This window comes from Anthonomus grandis, chromosome 15 (genome assembly GCF_022605725.1).
Source record: "Anthonomus grandis grandis chromosome 15, icAntGran1.3, whole genome shotgun sequence".
NCBI classification, from domain to species: Eukaryota; Metazoa; Arthropoda; class Insecta; order Coleoptera; family Curculionidae; genus Anthonomus; species Anthonomus grandis.
In genome coordinates this window covers 4733943-4753394 of record NC_065560.1, presented here as the reverse complement: position 1 = coordinate 4753394, position 19452 = coordinate 4733943, and the positions used below count along the sequence as shown (strand labels likewise).

At 33.4% G+C, this 19452-nt stretch overlaps 3 protein-coding genes across 3 annotated transcripts in view; 2 read left to right on the top strand and 1 right to left on the bottom strand.

Annotated features, from left to right (window-relative positions):
- The window catches only part of LOC126744959 (serine/threonine-protein kinase polo), a 40773-nt gene that overhangs the window by 6848 nt on the left and 14473 nt on the right, over positions 1–19452 (bottom strand). The gene's annotated exons all lie outside the window — the stretch shown is intronic.
- Positions 609–6274, top strand: LOC126744962 (alpha-methylacyl-CoA racemase). Its single transcript, XM_050452590.1, has 3 exons — positions 609–819; positions 5145–5523; positions 5583–6274. Exons 1-3 carry the CDS (start codon positions 712–714, stop codon positions 6233–6235), a joined length of 1140 nt encoding a protein of 379 aa, XP_050308547.1. The 5' UTR covers positions 609–711; the 3' UTR covers positions 6236–6274.
- On the top strand, positions 8726–18649 carry LOC126744955 (uncharacterized). Its single transcript, XM_050452572.1, has 4 exons — positions 8726–9773; positions 12026–12640; positions 12705–12955; positions 14994–18649. The coding sequence occupies exons 1-4, from the start codon at positions 8853–8855 to the stop codon at positions 15472–15474; spliced, it is 2268 nt and encodes a 755-aa protein (XP_050308529.1). The 5' UTR covers positions 8726–8852; the 3' UTR covers positions 15475–18649.

Below are 19452 nucleotides of genomic sequence, written 5' to 3'. Positions count from 1 at the left end.
TTTCAAGGTTTGTCCTTGTAAGGGTTGAGATTCTACTTGTCAGGTTGTGTCGAGAAGGTCAACTTTGACAATTGTTCGGCACAGGAAGTCCCAGTTTCCAATGGTGTTTTCCAGGGTTCTGTATTGGAACCGTTACTCTTCCTGTTATATGTTAATGACTCACCACTTCTATTAATAACAGGCAAGGTCACCATGTTGGCCTGAGAGGAATTTGACAGATCTCGAAATGGCTGTGAACACTGATCTTGAAACAATTACGGAGTGATGTGATGCAAATAATGTTTGCCTTAATTCCTTCAAAAAACAAATGTCTTGAGTTTTAAGTGTTCTATGGATAATGTTGTTTTGAACAATGAGCCTAATCCTAAGGCACCATTCTAGCATATTTTTTGGGTCTAACAATTGATGATGGGCTTAATTTTCCATATATTACTAATAAGGTTTCTTCTGGATAATAAAGCTAGTTTTTTCTACTTTTGAATATAGCTTTTATCATCTATATAAATGACAAAATTATAATTAAATGCATAATCGTATTTCACTGTTGTGACGATTTTGTCTAAATACACTGTGTAAACGAACCCGGCCTAAGCGAAAGTTCAGCCGGACATCAAAACAATGTAAATGCAGTGACGATAATGACTTTTAGTCCTAAAACGATTGCACTATAAATTAGTGTTTTTTTGAGTGCATCAATAGCTTTTTTTATATATGGCATTAAAAGGAATCAAAGTGATCGAGTTTGCTGGGTTGGCCCCAGGCCCATTTTGCGGTATGGTGTTGGCGGATTTTGGGGCTTCTGTGATAAAAATTGACAGGGTAATTTACACATTTGCATTTTTTTCTACGTCTCATTGTTTATACGTAAGCAGTGTTTGAGGTTATGGTTATCATAACGTTATTTACATTATGAGCACGTTTACATCGACGAAAGATCTCCTTTATTTTGCAGCCTGTAGACAAATAATTCCTTCAATAAAATGCTGCCCAAAAGCAACAAATCTATCAGACTGGAGGGTAATCGCTATATCACCTTAAAATTCAAGAACTGTTGACGAAAACGAATTAATGTGTAAATAGCAGTCAGAAATTAGGATACTTTAGTGGCTAAACCGGTTTAGAGATAATTCAGTTTGACTAGTGTTTACACGAGAGGATTAATAAAGGGATTCCACTTTAAGATTAAACAGCTATTTACCATTGCCAACCTAGGAATTTAAAAAAAAAAAATGGTTGAGTTAACTATGTATTTAATTTATTACTGGAAAAGTTGACCGGTTTAACCAGTGATAATAAAATGATTTGGCAAAAGATTAACATCTAACCTTAAAATATCTGTTTGGTACTAATTTTCCTTCATATAACTTTATTTAAATAATAAAACTTATTTTATATATGAATTGGTAAGCATATTAATGTTTTGTTATCTAAACCATAGAGTACATACTTCTTAGTTACATCATTTTATGTCGTTCATTCACCATCCGATCATTTTCATTGACGTTGTTTTTAAACCATGTTCTAAATTAAAACCTACGTGTCAGAGACTAGAATTGTTAAAATGGGTATAATAATAATAATCAAATGATAGAGTCTCAATAATCCTTGTTTTTTATTTCAAAAATGTAAATGATGCACATATTTTAAAGTGCATGCATCTATCCCTGTAACTAAGTACAAAAAAAATATCAGAACTATTGCAACTATCAATTCTAAACTGAATATAACTTGGTTTTTGTAAACATAACCTCCCGAAAACTTTTAATTGTTTTGTTTCCCTACAATTGGCACCACTGAAATTTGCCAACATCGAAAGGACACACACAATCACTCAAAATGGCAGCCACCTAGTAGTGGTCAGTTACTTTTCAATGGATTGACAGTCCAGGTATATTGATTAAGTTCGTGTGTTAAACCGATTTGACCATTATCTAGTCCATGGAAAGATCAATTTTGGTCTTATCAAATATTACCATAATACGGCAACCAAGATGTTGTTCACAAGAATCTCAGTGTACTTATAGGCCCTAAAACCACAATCAAAGGAGTTCTCTAAGGGACAACACCTTAACCCATTTTGCCCCAGTGACGCATTTACGCAACACCTAATTTATTTTTTTTTTGTCGCAGCTAATTATTTTCTGTTTGAATTATCTAGTTTATTTTAAGAGAACTACAATGCAACTTTAGGAAAAACCTGGAAATTTGTTCTTTTACCAAATCAATGTCAAATACGGCAAGACGAATTGTAGTAAAAAATTTTCTTTTTTTCTCGCTGTATATTAAATTCTAAAAAAAATAGTTTCGGGTTTCTTTTTTTAAAGCAAACACTGTTTTCTTCAAATATGAACATAAATCCTTACAGTTGTACATATGTTATTACGAATCAGTTATCTTTATTGGCGATAAAAAAAATGCAACAAAATCTGCTGTTGCGAAAACGCATCACTGGTATAAACCATAAAACAACACATGACTTTTTCACGTTTGAGCCTGTCAAGAAAGGAATAATAGTCGGGAACTAAAGTGCTTAGATTTGCAGTCTAGCGAAAGAATTTATGTTTTACGGTTCGTGTCGTCGTGAAACAAGTTTAAAATGGCTTATAGGTGGTTTCTTACTCGAAAAGAATTAGTAGAAGCTATGGAGGAGATTGTTTTAGAACAAGAGAAAGGTAAAATATAAACTTGGTGATATTTATTTATTATGTTTCACAAAATTTAAATTTGTTTTATACATTCGATTGTTCCTGTCAAAAATTGTTTTAGGGTATATCGATGAGGTTTATATCCCACCGGACATTTGAGTTACAGGGTCCCTCAGACAAGGATTTTCAGGCTGAAGCTGAGACAGTGGGCAGTGACAAAAGGTCTGAGAAGGATCTGCCAATTTCGCCAGGTACTTCAAACTCGCCGGACTTTCAACAGAATTTTATTGACGATTCGTCCGACGATGAAACGCTTGCTTCCATTCGGAGAAAGTTACTTGCAGGTAAAGTGCCTCAGCAATCCCCAGGAGCAAAATGGGAAAAAGGTGAGATCAGCTACACACACTCTCCAACCTCAGTAGAATTTCAAAATAAAGAACATTTAAAAAATCTATATAGTGGAAAGACTCCATTAGAAATTTTCTTTTTATTTTTCGACGATGAAGTTGTGAACCTAGTATTAGAGTTTACGCTAAAATATGCTAGAGATAATAACCGCCATAGCTTTTTATTGCAGAAAGATGAATTTTTAGGTTTTATTGGCATTCTCCTTTTATCGGGGTATCATAAGCTTCCACAAACTAGACTTTATTGGTCCAATGATGAAGATAAAGGTGTTGATGTAGTGAAAAATTGCATGAGTAATGGCTTTTTTGCTACTGGTACCATCAGGGACAACAGAACTAACAAATGTCCAGTTGAAGATCCTAAGTCGATAGGAAAGAAGGACCGTGGGACCTACTCAGCGGCATATGACAAATTGTCAAACGTCTCAATTGCTCGTTGAAACGACAATTCGGTGGTGACTGTTGCTAGTAATACTTTTGGCGTTGAGCCTATTAGTCGTGTGAAAAGATTTGATAGGAAAAAAAGAGTTGATAAGTCTGTTCCTCAACCCAATGTTATACCTCAATATAACAAGTATATGGGGGGAGTGGATTTGTACGATAATGGCATCGCCAATTACAGGTGTAATGTACTGGGAAAAAAGTGGTGGTGGCCTATATTCATCAATGCCATTGACAGCCTAACTGTCCATGCATGGAAATTTTATAACATTTTCAATGATACATCAATGTCGCAACTTGATTTCAAATCCTATATAGCACTTCGTCTTATAAAAACAGAGAAAATCAGGGTAATTAGAAATCTTGCAACAGGAATCAACGAATTACGTTTCGACAATATAGGCCATGTGTTGACCCATAGTCCTGACAAGGCACGAAGGAGGTGTCGAATATGTCACAGTCAAACTGTATACATGTGCCAAAAGTGTCAAGAGCACCTATACATACTACTTGCTTTGCTGAGTATCACACGGCGCCATAAAACGTAGTACCAAATATTATATCGTATCGTCCCACTGATGCGTTTTCGCAACATTATGAAATGTAAAATATGTTTTGTTCTACACTTTTTTTGTGAAATATTTGTTTATTTTTAATACAATCAGTTAATACTAGACTATTTGTAGTTAAATATAATAGTTTTGATTAATTGTCCCAGTGATGCGTTTTCGCAACAGAATTTTTTTTCAAAAATATTGAAAAAAAAATATATTCGAAATATTGTTTTTAGGGGTAAATAAATAAAAAATTTCTATATAAGTGTTAAATTTTCTTATTATTTTTACCCTTGGGCATTAATGGGTTAACCAGATACATCAATCCATATCGACAAGACCAGACTACCATAGAAACAACAATTACATATTAAGGAGTTATTATTTTTGCACTAATCTACATACACCACAAAATTGGTAACAATACAAAATTATAATAACATCACACATGCATTTTATGATGCTGTAGATTTTTATAAAAAATAACTTATTTGATGCTCAATTTATGAGATTACTATAAAAAAATCTGTTTGGCAATGCGAATACGAGTGACAAAGATCCATTGTTAAAGCTTTGATTTTGTTTTCTTAATTTAGAGGAATTACTTGATAGTCAATGAATCTTGGTTTGTTATGAAAAAAACCTTGGTTTAGGTTAAACTTTGTTCTTCATCAAACAAAGAACGTTTTTTTTTAATTGAAATTAGTACAGAGGCAGTTCAGAAACGTTACTGTCTAGTAAGGGTTACTTAATCTACTTGGTTGGTCAATGTGTGCCATAATATCAAAAGACTTTAAGTGCTTGTGGCACATCGTGAGTAACACACCTCTCTTTTCTTCTTCTTGACTTTTGACAAATCGTATGTTCACCCACATTTGAGCTATGGATACATACACCCTTTTCTACAACCAAGAAACTAATTAACTCACCCTCAAACCCAAAGGGATGTTGCTTAACCAGGTATATCTAAATAAATCTGACATAATTGTATACCGACCTGAAACGACTGACGATTTTTTATTTAGTACAATGCTTTAATGTCATTGCAATCAACACCAACATACTCAGTTTAATCTCTAAAATGATTTACGTTTTAGGCCGGAGGCATGGAAGAATACGACAGTCTTTCGAATGGAAAACGATCACTCTGCGTGGACCTAAAATCTCCAGAAGCAATAACCATCCTGAAAAAGTTAATCCAGAAATCCGACGTTACCCTGGAACCATATAGGGCCGGCGTCATGGAAAAACTGGGACTCGGACCCCAAATATTAATGCAAGAAAACCCCAGGCTTATCTACGCCAGGTTAACCGGTTATGGTCAATCTGGACCGTATTCGCAAAAGGGGGGACATGATATCAATTATCTCGCTTTGTCAGGGCTGCTGTCGCTGTTTGGTAGAAAAGGGGAAAACCCCATTTTCCCGGTTAATTTGGCGGCTGACTTTGGTGGAGGAGGACTAATGTGTGCTTTAGGTACTGTAACACTATGATTACGCAACTTAATATCAAATAATAAAATAATGCTTAAACAGGAATTCTTTTGGCACTGTTTGAACGTGAACGGACTGGCCGAGGGCAAATCGTAGATGCGAACATGGTACACGGTTCCTCCTACCTCGGAAGTTTCCTCTATCGATCTCAAAACATGCCCCTAATATGGGGCAATCCGAGAGGCGAGAATCTACTCGATTCGGGAGCTCCGTTTTACGAAGTTTATAAAACTAAAGATGACAAATTTATGGCTGTCGGTGCTATAGAACGGAAATTTTACAAAGATTTGTTGTTAGGGTTGGGTGTGAGCGAAGATGACGCGCCTCAGTGGGACTTCGGAGACAGAATCAAGGAGTTGTTCAAAGTGAAATTTTTAGCAAAAACCCGACAAGAGTGGTGCCAAGTGTTTGAGAAACTTGACGCGTGCGTAATGCCCGTTTTGGACCTAAACGAGGCGCCTGAGCATGAATTTAATAAAACCAACGGGCATTTTATAAAGGTCGGTGACATTTATGCACCAAAGCCGGCACCGAAATTGAGTAGAACTCCCGGGCAATCGACGGCCGATTTAAAAAGACCGAATGCGGGTGAACACACTGTTGAAATTCTCGAAGAAATCGGGTATGGGGGTAGCGATATCGATAAGTTAATACAAGACGGAGTAGCTTATACCGAACATAAAGCAAAATTGTAATACGATTAGGGAGCAAGGAAATATATTTTATTAAATGAATATGAGTTCTCATAATCATGCCTTTTTACTGGGTTTCAGTTTTAATAAAAAATAACGCAAAGTATGTGGTCCCGCATATGGTATATTGTAGATTTTTATATTTTGGTTGAATTACTCATTAGGCAGATTTTCAGCCTTGTTTGTAAAGAACTTAGTGGCAAGGACTTTACAACATCTAGTAAAACATTAAGAAACTTTACTGCTCAATATCCAGGGTATTTTGTATGTTTTTCATAGAAATGATTGACCAAATCAATAAAAAATATAAAAATAAAATATAAAAATAAAATATAAAAATAAAAAATATATATTTAACAATAATAATATATGATGTGTTCCTTGGACAGAGTCTCATATTCAATTTTTAAAAATAAAAATATAAAGCATATTTGATTTGATTTGAATGAGTTTCCGTAAAACTCGAAATACTGCAAACATAACGCCGAATGAATTTTCAATTATTCTGCGGGCTCTAGAAAGCTTACAGTTTAATATACGCTCTGATATGTTATTTATACTTTTAAAAGGAACGCGTTGCCGCCAACTTTAACATAGGGCACAGGCTTTGCTCAAATTGGCAATAGGTAGATTTAAGGTCTTATTTTCCAACGCCTCGTACAAAGAACAATTATTGAATACACCTTCATCTTCGTGCTTCCGAGCCAATTTTACCGTATATTACAATGTAACCTGTGTACAATGTACCTATCTCTATGTTTGAATAATGATACACTCCACCATCTGCGTTTTTTCCGTTTATTTCACTTCAGATCATCGTCATTCTCCATATTTGCGAACTGAATGAACCATGAATGCATCACGAATTGTGAACAGTACAGTCTGTATGCCCTATGCGTCAATTACACGAACTACCCGACGAAAAAAAAAAAAAAAAAAAAAATTTTTTTTTTTGATCTTTCTAAGGCCTTTGACACCATTGATCATAGGATGTTGTTGCATAGATTGGAACACTATGGTTTGAGAGGATTGTCTGGTGCTTTACTGGGGTCTTATCTGGAGGAAATCAAACAAATTGTGTGTATCTCAAAGGACAATAGAGATTATTATTCTAAGCCAGTTATTGTTTCGCAAGGTGTACCTCAGGGCTCGATTCTCGGTCCTGTGCTGTTTCTATTGTATGTGAATTCACTTTCAGATGAGGTGGCTGCGGGACTCCTCTGCCAGTATGCTGATGATACATCGGCTGTCGTGGTGGGGCAGGATTTTGGGAGCCTGGCTAACGAGTGCTCATGTGCAGTGGGGACAATGCAGGATTGGTGTGATGAGGCAGGGTTAATTCTGAACTGCGAAAAGACTGGTCTAATGCTATTTCAGAAAAATCCCAAATTAACAGAGTCTGTTTATTTGAAAATGCGAGGCAAATCAGTGCCTGTGGAAAACACAGTTAAATTTTTAGGGGTCACCTTGGACACTGCTCTTGGCTGGGAGGAACATGTGAGGGTGCTCCAATCTAAACTAAATATCTTTTGTGCATTAGTGCGAAGACTAAAATATTCATTAACAGTAAATTCCATAAGACAGTTTTATTTTTCAGGGGTGCAGTCATTGATTGCCTATAGTGTGATGTTTTGGGGATCATCCTCTGTGGCTCCTCAAATTTTTGTAGTTCAGAAAAGGATCATCAGAGCTATGCTGGGGTTGCGCCCTGGAACATCATGCAAACCATATTTTGAATCACTGAACATAATGACTGTGCCTTCAATCTACTTTATGTCCTTAGTGATGTTTGTCAAAAGGCACCCACACCTTTTTTCAGTAAACAGTGACCATTATGGCACTGATATTGCAGTAATCACAAGGGGGAGGGAATATCTTCGGGCACCAGCCCATGGTTCAGCGTTTTTTGAAAGGGGTCCTTATTATATGGCAGTTAAAGCATATGGGTTATCACCACCAGAAATAAAATCCATTAATAATAGTGTTAAATTTAGGAAAGCCACTAGTCAGTTTCTTTTAGATAAGTGCTTTTATGATTTTAAATTTAGATTTTGATGTGCCAGACCTGTGAACCTGTTACACATATGTACATATTCTATATATTTTGAACTTCATTTATTGATATTGTAATTTTAACTTTGTAGTTGCTGTTTTAACTTTTACTGTTTGTTAGTCTATCTCATTTTATTCTATATGTATTTGATTGTATCATGTTACTTATTATATGCAATATTCATCGTGAATCTATTTTAGGGAATTCACCATTTCTGCTTGACGTTGCTTTGTCAAATTTATTTTGATTTTGTTGGCAATAAAGGAAATATTATAATTAATTACGCATTATGCGAATCGCGAACTACTGCCGATCGTCTGTAGCGAGCTTTACGGTAAGGCGCACGTAGAGGGCGCATGTGCGCGCACGTCTAGTGTCATTCAGGCGTCGAAAGTTGGCATCACTCTACGTTTGACAGACGGCCATTCTTTTAACCTTGTTATTGTTTACAAAATCCGCGAGCGAGATAACATAAAAACGCGGATATTTCCCTCGTTAACCCGCTGGATTCGCCAATAAACCCGAAATATCGCAACTTTCGAATATTCCCAACTCGAATTTAACAAGATGACGTCGGTCGCGGACCCCGAAAACGGCGAAAACTTCGCCGAGAAAAGTGAGAGCGAAGAATCCGAAGAGGAGTGCTCTTATATCACTACCAGACGGAGTATCATTCAAGTTCATAAAGGGAAACAGGAAAAAAAGCCCGATAGATTAAACGGGGAGTATTCCTACCAAAATACTATTAAACAAAGGGTCATCGGACAGCCGTGCATCGACTGCAAGATGGAATGCGATCGCCGTATAGCCGAACGATTTCGTCAGGACAATTATCTACATTTTTGGGGCAAAATAAAAAGTTGGGAAGATCGGAGGACGCACGTGAGACGTCTGGTGCAAGTACTGCGTGTGCCCCATCCAAAAAACAAACAAAGAAAAAAGTTCCTCCGGAAATATTATTTGGAAATGGAGGACGGTTTTACGCTCGTTTGTAAGACAATGTTCTTTAATACCTTGGCCATCAGCGCTAAGTTTATCGAGACCACTTTACAAAAATACCCGGATAATGTCCTAGACGAGGCTACGATCAAGTTAGTGAACAATCCTACAACCATTCCCAAAATGTTCGACCCAACAAAGTCCAGCAAGAAAAGTTCTTCCAAGGAGCCCAAAGAAGACGGGGACGACTCCTCAGATAGTGAAACATCTGACGGTCCTGTTAAAGAAGAAGATATCCCACCGGAGGGGGAGTTTTTGGACTCAAAATACAAACAAGATATTAAGCCACCTTGTTCATGTATTGAACAGTGCGGCAATAAACTAGCTGAGGAGGTGAGATTGAAAATTCACGAGCATTTTTGGACAAAACTTAAGTCTTGGGAAGAAAGGAAACTGTTTATAATTAACACTATTGAGAGGGATCGGTATACTTCAGTTCGTACATTTGTTTTGCCAATGAAAGATGGGGGCCACATTAGTGTTTGCCAGGTAAGGAGACATTTCGAGGATGGTTTATTACAATTGAATAAATGATTTTGATTATTTGTCTTATTTTTTTATGTTTTTAAGTGCAACACATTTAAATTGATATGAGAGGGCATAAAGAGTGTGGTCCTTTAGGAAGTTCTTCCTTTCATAAATTATTAATAAATTGTGTTTGCACATGTTAAATTAAATTTCCAAGCATTTACTTGAAGATCCTTTTGAAAAAACCAATAAATTCTTATAAATCAAGCCAGTATGTTACCTTATTGGCTACAAAGTGGCAGCATTGATTCGTCAAATTAAAATAGTTAAAAACCAGTCATGCATAAAACTAAAAATACCATTTAACTATTGCAGTACCAACATTTTTCTTGAAATATTCTTTAGAAGAGTGTTTTAATAGATGGCTTTTAATTTTTTGCCTAAAAATACTTCTGGTATTAAGTGCTTTGTAACACTAGTTATACTTAGCCTTGGTACCTCTAGCTCATGTTAAAATCTTGTGTTAATAGGCCCAGAGTTTATTGACATATGGTTACATTATATTTGACAAACATAAGTATATTAGATCTGTAAAGAGAAAAAACTGTCCCCTGTACGTAATACCCTTTTTTGGAATAAGAAAATTCTATTACTAGTTGATGCATCGTTTCCCTAGGCTATAAGAGAGTCTAGATTCAACATATGCAAAATAGAAGGTTAATAGAGAGTTCGTTCCCACTACTTCTCTATGACCTCAAAATGTCTAAATTCCAATAGAACTGTGCTTAAGTTAAAGCAACTACTTGTACAACAATATACATGAGAAGAACTGAAAATATATAATAGAGATAAATTAAAATATTCTTTATTATAACAATTTCTACCAAACAGAGCAGTGATTGCAAACTTGCCCCTCCAGAGACTCATGCTATCCATTTTTTATCCGTAGTAAAATATTGACATTGGTATGTAATTTTATAATAGAATCTATGTGCTTGATGTATAAAAATAAACTCCAATATCTTTTCTACCAATGTTTCTATGACTTGTGCATCTTACTTAATCCCTTACTTTACCTCAACAGAAAAGTCTCTTTTGTTCAATTCTAAAAGGATTTTCAATCATTTGCCACTTCGAAACTAGAGGAAAATTCAGATTTGATGTCAGTTGAATGTTGATTTCATTAGGTTTTTAACAGTATCAATTAATATTAAGAACACAGATTCTGACCAATTTTCTTAATTAAACTCATGTTTCTAATATGACCTTTGATGATATGTAGTATATAAAATTTGGTTTTATTAAATCTAGTCTATCCTGAGTATGATCAAATGGAACATCAATATAAACCAACAAAATTAGTATTTTAAAATTGCTTTGGATAAATTATCAGTTGAAAATTTCTACATTAATTAATGCCAATAAGAGCTATTTTTAATTGCCTTAATGGGTTCTATATTTTATGATTTCTATTCTAATAAAGGTAAATTTTACAAGTCAATTTTCAAGAGTTTTTCCAAAGTCTAAACACACTTTGTACGAACTAGTCAAGTACTTGCAGTATGTATGATTTTGCAGCATTAATTGTAAATTCACTGCTCTTATCAATTTTTTTTTGTCTGTCTACAATCGAAAATAGTTTAGCAATTATTGTACTAAAAATAATGAACATTATAAGATTAAAACTGATGCAATTGGGGAAACGTCAAATTATGATAATTATTACAGTATTGCATAATCCAAGATCTGTAAAAATATACTTTTAATAAATCTTATCTTAATAGAAATATTGTTTAGAAGATTTATCAAGATTCTAATATACATGGTGTTTTGAAGTATATTAGAAAATCTATCAAGACCAAAATTACAAAAAAATTTTTAATTTTGATGTCAAAGATTTGTAACATATTATGGACCTGTGTTTATAATTGTTTTAATTAAGAGCACTCTGCATGAAAGAACAAAATTCAAAAATATCACCATTATTGAAAAACCCTGAGTACTTTTGAGACTTGGTAAATCTAAAGAATCAAATACACATCTGTCATAACTTATAAATATTGTGATTATAATAAAGTTGAGTTATATTAATTAAGTGATAGTTACAAACATGCAACTCTAGTTACACTATTCAAATGAAGGAGTGTTAAGCACAAAACTTAGGCTTGACCCTCCTAAATATGTTAAAACTATTTGGAATAAAGTTTGTCTTGACTAAATATTAAGTCAATCATATAAGATTTATATAAAGCAGCACTTCTTCTTTTAAACAGACGATGTATCTAAATACTCTATCCCTTAACGAGCAACCGATTGATCTACTTCTTCCAAAAACCGAGCCGATCAAACCACCTAAAAGAAAATACAACATAGACCATTACGAAGAAGGGCAGCGCCGCCAATTTACAGTCATTCAGCCAAAACTAGAGCAGCCAATGAACAATCAACTTCCCTCACCAAGACAAAAACAACCGTTTCCTCCTACCTCTGCTTATCAATATCCACCCACCGCACAGCAATTTCCAGCTACTTCTCGACAAATTCCCGCCACCTCTCATCATTTACCTCAACAATTTTACTCTCCACAACCAACCCCTTTTACGCCACCCCACTTGAACAATGTAACCATCACACCGAGAAGCGGCATGTCCCAAGTGCCGCCCTTGCATTATCCCAAAGACATTACCAAAGAAGTACAATTACATCATTTGCCCTCACCACAAATAAAAAGGCCAAAATTAGAGTTTACACCGTTGAAACCTCCCTGCTCCTGCGCGATGCAATGCGGCTTAAAGTTAACTGATGACGTGCGCAAGGAGATACATAGGGAATTTTGGAATTTGCCTGCCCAAGTCGATAAGAAGCATTTTATATTATCAACTATACAGGTAAGTGAAGCCCATCACTTAGTTGAAACCCTCAGTATTGAAAATCATTTATTTCGCTCCATAGGTACAAATAAACAAAGACAAAATAACCAAAGAGCAAAAACATGAGATCAAACATTTTACTTTGCCGTACCAATATGATACTGCTATAGTGTGTCGAGAAATGTACCTTAACACACTGACGGTGTCAGAGGAGTTCGTAAGGAGCACGGTGAAGAACATTAATCATGACGGGAGTATTATTGAAGATGACGATCAAAATTGCAATCAGGCACAAGGCAGTAGCAGGCATGTCCACAAAAGGCAGCTAATGAAGTAAGTAATTTAATAGGCACTCATGTTAGTTTAGTACTAAAAAACCAAAAGGGACAACAGAATTTTTATAGATGATAAAAACTTCTTATAACCATCACTAAAGATTATTTTAAATTTGATTATGCAGGGTTATTCGCGTCATACTACACGGAATATTTTGGCTACACTACAGAATTTATGAAAAAAAAACACCGACGTGATGACAGGTCATGTTTATAATTTCTTCGTCAGTTACTTAAACGCTTTTTTAAAGTTCTCGTTTAATAATTAAAGCTTTTAACAGATTTTCTTTTTGCTAAAATTACTGTATTTAAAATAAAAGTTTACCCTAGAGAAGATTATTAATTATTATTGGAGAATATTCCTCTATGCCGTCGAAGAATTATGCGGCCTCAAATGAATGGAACACCGCCACATGTCCACCACCGTGGTTTTTAAATAATAATTCCCATAACCGATGGATAGGAAGAAGTAGTCCTATCGAGGCCATTCGATCAAGATCCCTGGATTTTTTCTTATAGCATTTTAACTATTGCTATTTTTTATACAAATAAGAAGGTTTAGGTATCGAAAGACCTTATTAAATTCGCAAAATAATTCATTGTCATATAAAATACAAGTTGTTCTATTTAAATTAAGCAACTTTTGTATAAAATAGTAATTTTTTACAAATGAACTGCAAAATTAAATAGTTTAGTGCTCCTCAGTGCAAATATGGTAAATAAAGAGAAAACAGGGCTGGGTAGACCTTGACAAAACCTACCTTTATTTGGGATGTATAATCCGAAAATCAAATAATATAGAGGGTGTTCCATTTAAAAAGAAACAACTTTGATAGGTTCTTACACTTTGAAACATCCTGTATGCCATGAATAACCCTATGCAATCTACAAAAGTTGACAGTTGTTATTGTGGTAATTATTAGTTTTACATAAATATACCAGGGAAGAATCACCTTGTTTCCCAAGATATTAAAAAAAAGTAAAAAAGGCCTGTTTCTTCAACATACATATAGTGTACCATTTTCTTTTGGACTCTTTCAGTTTAATGTTTATAAAGATGCCAAATGATATTCAAATATCACATATATAGTTTGAAAACAATTTTTTTTTAAATAAAGAAAACACCTATTGACCGGATTATAAATATGAAAACAAACTATATTTTAATCTTAAGGAAACCATATAAAAAAGGAAGGGAAGGAAAAATGAACAATGTTTTCAAATGAATGCAATACACATTCTTCAACTGTAAGAATGAAACATAACTCCATTTAAGTATACAATAAACAAACTTTGTTTGTTCATTGTGTACTCCATTTACAAACTCCAGTACACAATAAACAAACAAAGTTTGTTTATTGTTTGTATAACAAACTTTGTTTGTTTATTGTGTACTGTGCATGTACTGGAGTTTGTAAATGGAGTAAATGGAGTTTGTAAATAATTCTGATTTTTTTTTTAAATAAACTAATTTTTGCTTAGAACATTGAAAGGCTAGAACTGGTTTACATTCGGTATTTGTGAAGTTCTCTGTTTTTTCTTCAGTTTTTGGTTGAAAAAGGTCTCATTTGAGTATTTTTGTGAACTATTACGAAAATCGATTTTTTCACAAGTTAATACCGATACTGTCATGACATCATATCAAGGGACAACCAACGTCATAAACGTAGAATAATAAAAACTTATTAAGAAATCAATAATAATTATAAAGTATTTAATTTCCATCAAAATGCTTTTTATTGGATAAGGACCTTTACTCTAACGAAGTACGTTAAAAAAACGGATAGAGTTCATGAACAATAACATTCTTTATAATTTAAAGCATAATCTAATTATTCACTCTCGACGTCACTGGTAAACATTACTCGTCTCCGTGGAATCAATTTTCATATTTTATTAACGAGGAATGAGGAATAGTATTGTTTTGCGCCTGTCAAAATAAGTGACAAATTTTTATGTTATTATTAAGAGAATTTTTGATTGTTTGTGTACTTTGGTTGTTAGTATTTGACACAAAAACTTATTAAACCTTACAGCAAACAACCGGGTCCAGAAGAAAAAGACTTCATCAACTGTGCAGCCCTACTCGAGAGTCAAATCAAAGAAGACGTGCAACTCCTCTCGACCAAAACTGAAGTGCGTCGAAAATCTCGAAGTAGCAAAAAAATGGGACCGCCTTGTCCGCCGACGTGTCGTCACCAGTGCAGCCGTAAATTTAAGGAGGAAGAGAGACAACAGCTGCACCAGAATTTCTGGTGCGAGATGGACTGGCAAGGACGTAAACAGTTCGTCATGAATACCGTAAAGGAGTTTCCGATCAAAAACCGCTCGATACCGGGACGTTTGACCAAGAGGAACTTTTCGAGGATCTACACGTTGCCGAAAGACGGATCCGCATCGAAGACGAGCAAACATAACAAGATCACCGTGTGTCAGAAGATGTACTTTAACACGTTGTCGATTTGTTCCAAGTTCGTGTCGACCGTGCACATTTGGGCCTCGCAGGTTAAATGGTAAATAAGTTTTAAGCTTTATAGTGGGTTTTTCTTCGGGGTTTGGTAAAAAGGACCTTTTTCTGCATTGTTTTAAAAAAAATGATATCCAATTTCTTTTTATTATGGTTATTTTATATATTTTTATACTGCTTTATTGGCATAACCGTAAAATTTACTTAATTATAATTATTAGTCACTTATTTGTGTAGTTTTTTATTCAACTTGTTGTGCATCGGCACATTTTAATAACGGTCACTTGTGTGATAAACTTTAGCACATTTTTAGAAAGTAAATTTTAAGTGAATATAAATCAAAATGTGTTTTTCTGCAAATTTTAAATAAATATTAAGAAAAAATAATGGAATTGAATTATTTTATTGGGCATTTCATAAATTCTCAAATGGGCCTAGATCTAGGTAACTGAGACGGCCATAATATAAGCTTGATGGTCTTATCATATTCATTGGATTGAATTTATGTTTAGAATCGTAATACTTGCAATTTGAATTTCAAAAATAGGCGTAGATCAAGTAACTGAGACGGTCAAGATAAAAACTAGATCATTTTATCAATTAAATACATAGATAGTCATTGAATTCAATGTCCATGTTTCACAGCTAATTAAATACACTTTTAATGCAAAAAAGTGCATAATAATAACAAAGTTCCAATTTTCGCTGTAAGAAAATAGTCCCATGAAACTATTAAGAAAACATGACTGAATGAATTAAAAAACAGGATCAAATTTTTGGACCTTGTGCAAAATTTGCTGGACATTTCACAACTACGGCCAAGATAACAACTATATCATTTTATCAATTAAATATATAGTCGATTAATTGATTGTATATTTATAGTACATGTTTCACAGCATATTAAATACACTTTTAATGCAGAAAGTGGACAAAGTTCCAATTTTCACTGTAAGAAAATAGTTCTATTAAACTATTAAGAAAATATGACTGAATGAATTAAAAAACATAATAAAATGTGTGGAACTAATGTGAAAAATTTCCTGGCCATTCCGCAACTGTTCAAATGGACTTAGATTGGGTAACTGAGACGGCCAATATAAAAACTAAATAATTTTATCAATTAAATGTATGGTTATAGTGTAATTAATACTTCTTAATTTTTATGGGTAAATCTGTATGTAACCACCTCAATGTTTTGCAGAAAAGTGGATAATAATGATGACAAAGTGAAAATAGTCCTATTAAACTATTAAGAAAATATGACTGAATGAATTAAAAAACTTATGGAATCAGTGTGAACAATTTCCTGGTCATTCTACAACTTCTTAAATGGGCTTAGATCGGGTAACTGAGACGGCCAAAATAAAAACTGGATAATTTTATCAATAAAATACATAGTCATTGAATTGAATTTATAGTTCATGTTTCACAGCAACTTAAATACACTTTTAAGGCAGAAAAGTGGATAATAATGACAAAGTTAAAATGTTCACTGTAAGAAAATAGTCCCATTAAACTATTAAGAAAATATGACTGAACGAAATTTTTGGAATTCGTGTGGAAAATTTCCAGGATATTTTACAGCTTCTGGAACGGGCTTAGATCTGGTAACTGAGACGGCCAAATTAAAAACTAAATCATTTTATCAATTAAATGCATATCTATTGGTTTTAATGTATGCTTATAGTGTAATTAATGCTTTTAAATTTTGTGGGTAAATCTGTATGTAACCACCTCAATGTTTTGCAGCAAATTTAATGCAGAAAAGTGGATAATAATAATGATGACAAGGTGAAAATATTCACTGCAAGTAAATATGACTGAATGATTCCACAACTTCTTAAATGGGCTAAGATCGGGTAACTGAGACGGCCATAATAAAAACGGGATCCGTTTATCAATTAAATACTTATTCGTTGGATAGAATTTATGTTTATAACCGTAATTAATAATTATTGAAACGTGGTTAAATCTCTCTCAATCAAGTCAAGAATCACCTGTATGTTCAGCATCAGTAAATTGAATAAATTTTTAACGCAATTATTATTGCCACATGCATCTAATTGTTATGGTTTTAGTTAAAAAAAACGGTAATTACATTAAAAAATACGTCTCACAAGACCCCTAAAGGGGTTCAATTCACATAAAAATGTAGGAATTATAAAAGATATTGTTTATAAGCTAGTAAAATAGCTCTTCAAAAAAATGTCCTTTTTACCAGACCCCCCCTAGCCTTAATGTAAAGATCAAATTTATAGGTTTTATAGTTGATTTTAGGTTAAATGTATCTCGATTAAGTTCCACTTTTTATATTTATGTATATTGGGTATTTTAAGCTTTATTTACCTATCGGTTTTAAGCACTGAGTTTTCTTTTATATTACATATTTTAAGAGTAATTTTTCGTGTGGTTGACTAAAATACAGGGCTTTCAATAAGTATACAAGTCAAAAAGAATATTTTATTATACCCTAATATTGTTTTTTAAGCACCCCATGTAAGCACCATAACACTAAATAACAAATGTAGTATCATACATGTAACTGCCATGTAAATAGTATCGAACCCTATTTTTCACTTTATTTTATTTTTCCACATTTTGACCATTATTTTTTATTAATTTAGGAAAATATACGTACCAAGTATTTTGCTAGTTGTATAGCAGCGTTTAGAAGAGAATTATATTTTTATTGTTAGGCATGTTTAAGTAATAAAAAAAAATTATATATCTGATTATGCATTTTTCTATATTCTATGTCTATTTAATTCCTTTGTATACATTGTAAATAATGTAACGGAATTTTTGTTAAACGGACATTTGTTATATACTTTCTTCAGTTTGAATTACTCAATGGTTTATAACACCATATTAATGAAATCTCTTTATTACTAACCAGCAAAGTTATTTTCTTGCACACCTCACATAGTGATAAACTAAAAAAAAATGTTAGTACCAAAATCGGTGAAGTACCAGTTTGTAGACTTAAGTGTATCTACATTTTACAGGACATTGTTGTATCCTCACTTGTATTTAAATAAAATTTATATTTAAAAAGAAAATTTGAATATGATAGCCAGTTAGACGTTATTATTATATGAAATATAAGTTTCACATAGAGCTTAATAATGTATTAAAAATTATTAATGGTTTTGTTTAATTTTGTAATCTTTAAGGGAACGAGTATATCAATTGTAGAAATAAATAATTTTTTTTATTAGAAAAGATATTTCATTTCACGATTGTTGTTTGCATTTTTACTTAGTAATTATTGTTATTAATGCGTGTTTTTTAAAACTGTGAAATTCTGCTGTATGCAGATCATTTAAAAATATCAAGATTCAACTGTTGCGAGAGTAAATGTCTCAATTTAATAATAAAAAAACGCAAGTACATCGAATTATATTATTTGTGGATTATATTGCTCACTGTCGCACTAAGGCATTGAAAATATTGGAATTCATAAAGGACTTTAATAATCTAATGATGCTGAGGACTCTGTATGTTTCCTTATTAAAGTCACATTATTTAGAGTTTGGCTGTCTTGTCTGGTAAAGTTTATTTATTTATTTCAATATACGGCAGAGCCAGTTTACAAAAACAAAATAGATAATACAAAATACTAGACAATATAACAATATAAATACAATACTAGAATTACAAAAAAAAAATATACCAAGATAAAACCTCTGAAAAAACAATCAACAGGGTTAAAAACTTAACAATATCCAAGGAACGTAGGTTAAAGTGTAAGATTATTTATTTTTGATTTGAATGACCGTAAGCCGCCTGAAAATGGATCCAAACTATTTTCATTAAAGAAACGCAAGGTCCTAATCAGTGGAGAAAAAAACCCATAGTTGGCCGAATGAAAGGGTAAACGAAACATAGAAGAGTTTATCCTTCTTTGACAGGTGTTAAAAGGAATTGCTTCCAAGATGGTAGCATCAGAATAATGCCGTCTGATTTCAATATTAGGGATATTAAATTGGACACTGATAGCATTATAGTCGATGTAATAATTACGA

Bases quoted from the DNA above. Each gene is read 5' to 3' on its own strand.
- LOC126744962 (XM_050452590.1), top strand. From the start codon at position 712: ATGGCATTAAAAGGAATCAAAGTGATCGAGTTTGCTGGGTTGGCCCCA. The intron at 820-5,144 runs GTAATTTACACA...TTTACGTTTTAG, and splicing joins CTGTGATAAAAATTGACAGG to GCCGGAGGCATGGAAGAATA. The intron at 5,524-5,582 runs GTACTGTAACAC...ATGCTTAAACAG, and splicing joins AGGACTAATGTGTGCTTTAG to GAATTCTTTTGGCACTGTTT.
- LOC126744955 (XM_050452572.1), top strand. From the start codon at position 8,853: ATGACGTCGGTCGCGGACCCCGAAAACGGCGAAAACTTCGCCGAGAAA. The intron at 9,774-12,025 runs GTAAGGAGACAT...TCTTTTAAACAG, and splicing joins GCCACATTAGTGTTTGCCAG to ACGATGTATCTAAATACTCT. The intron at 12,956-14,993 runs GTAAGTAATTTA...TAAACCTTACAG, and splicing joins CACAAAAGGCAGCTAATGAA to CAAACAACCGGGTCCAGAAG.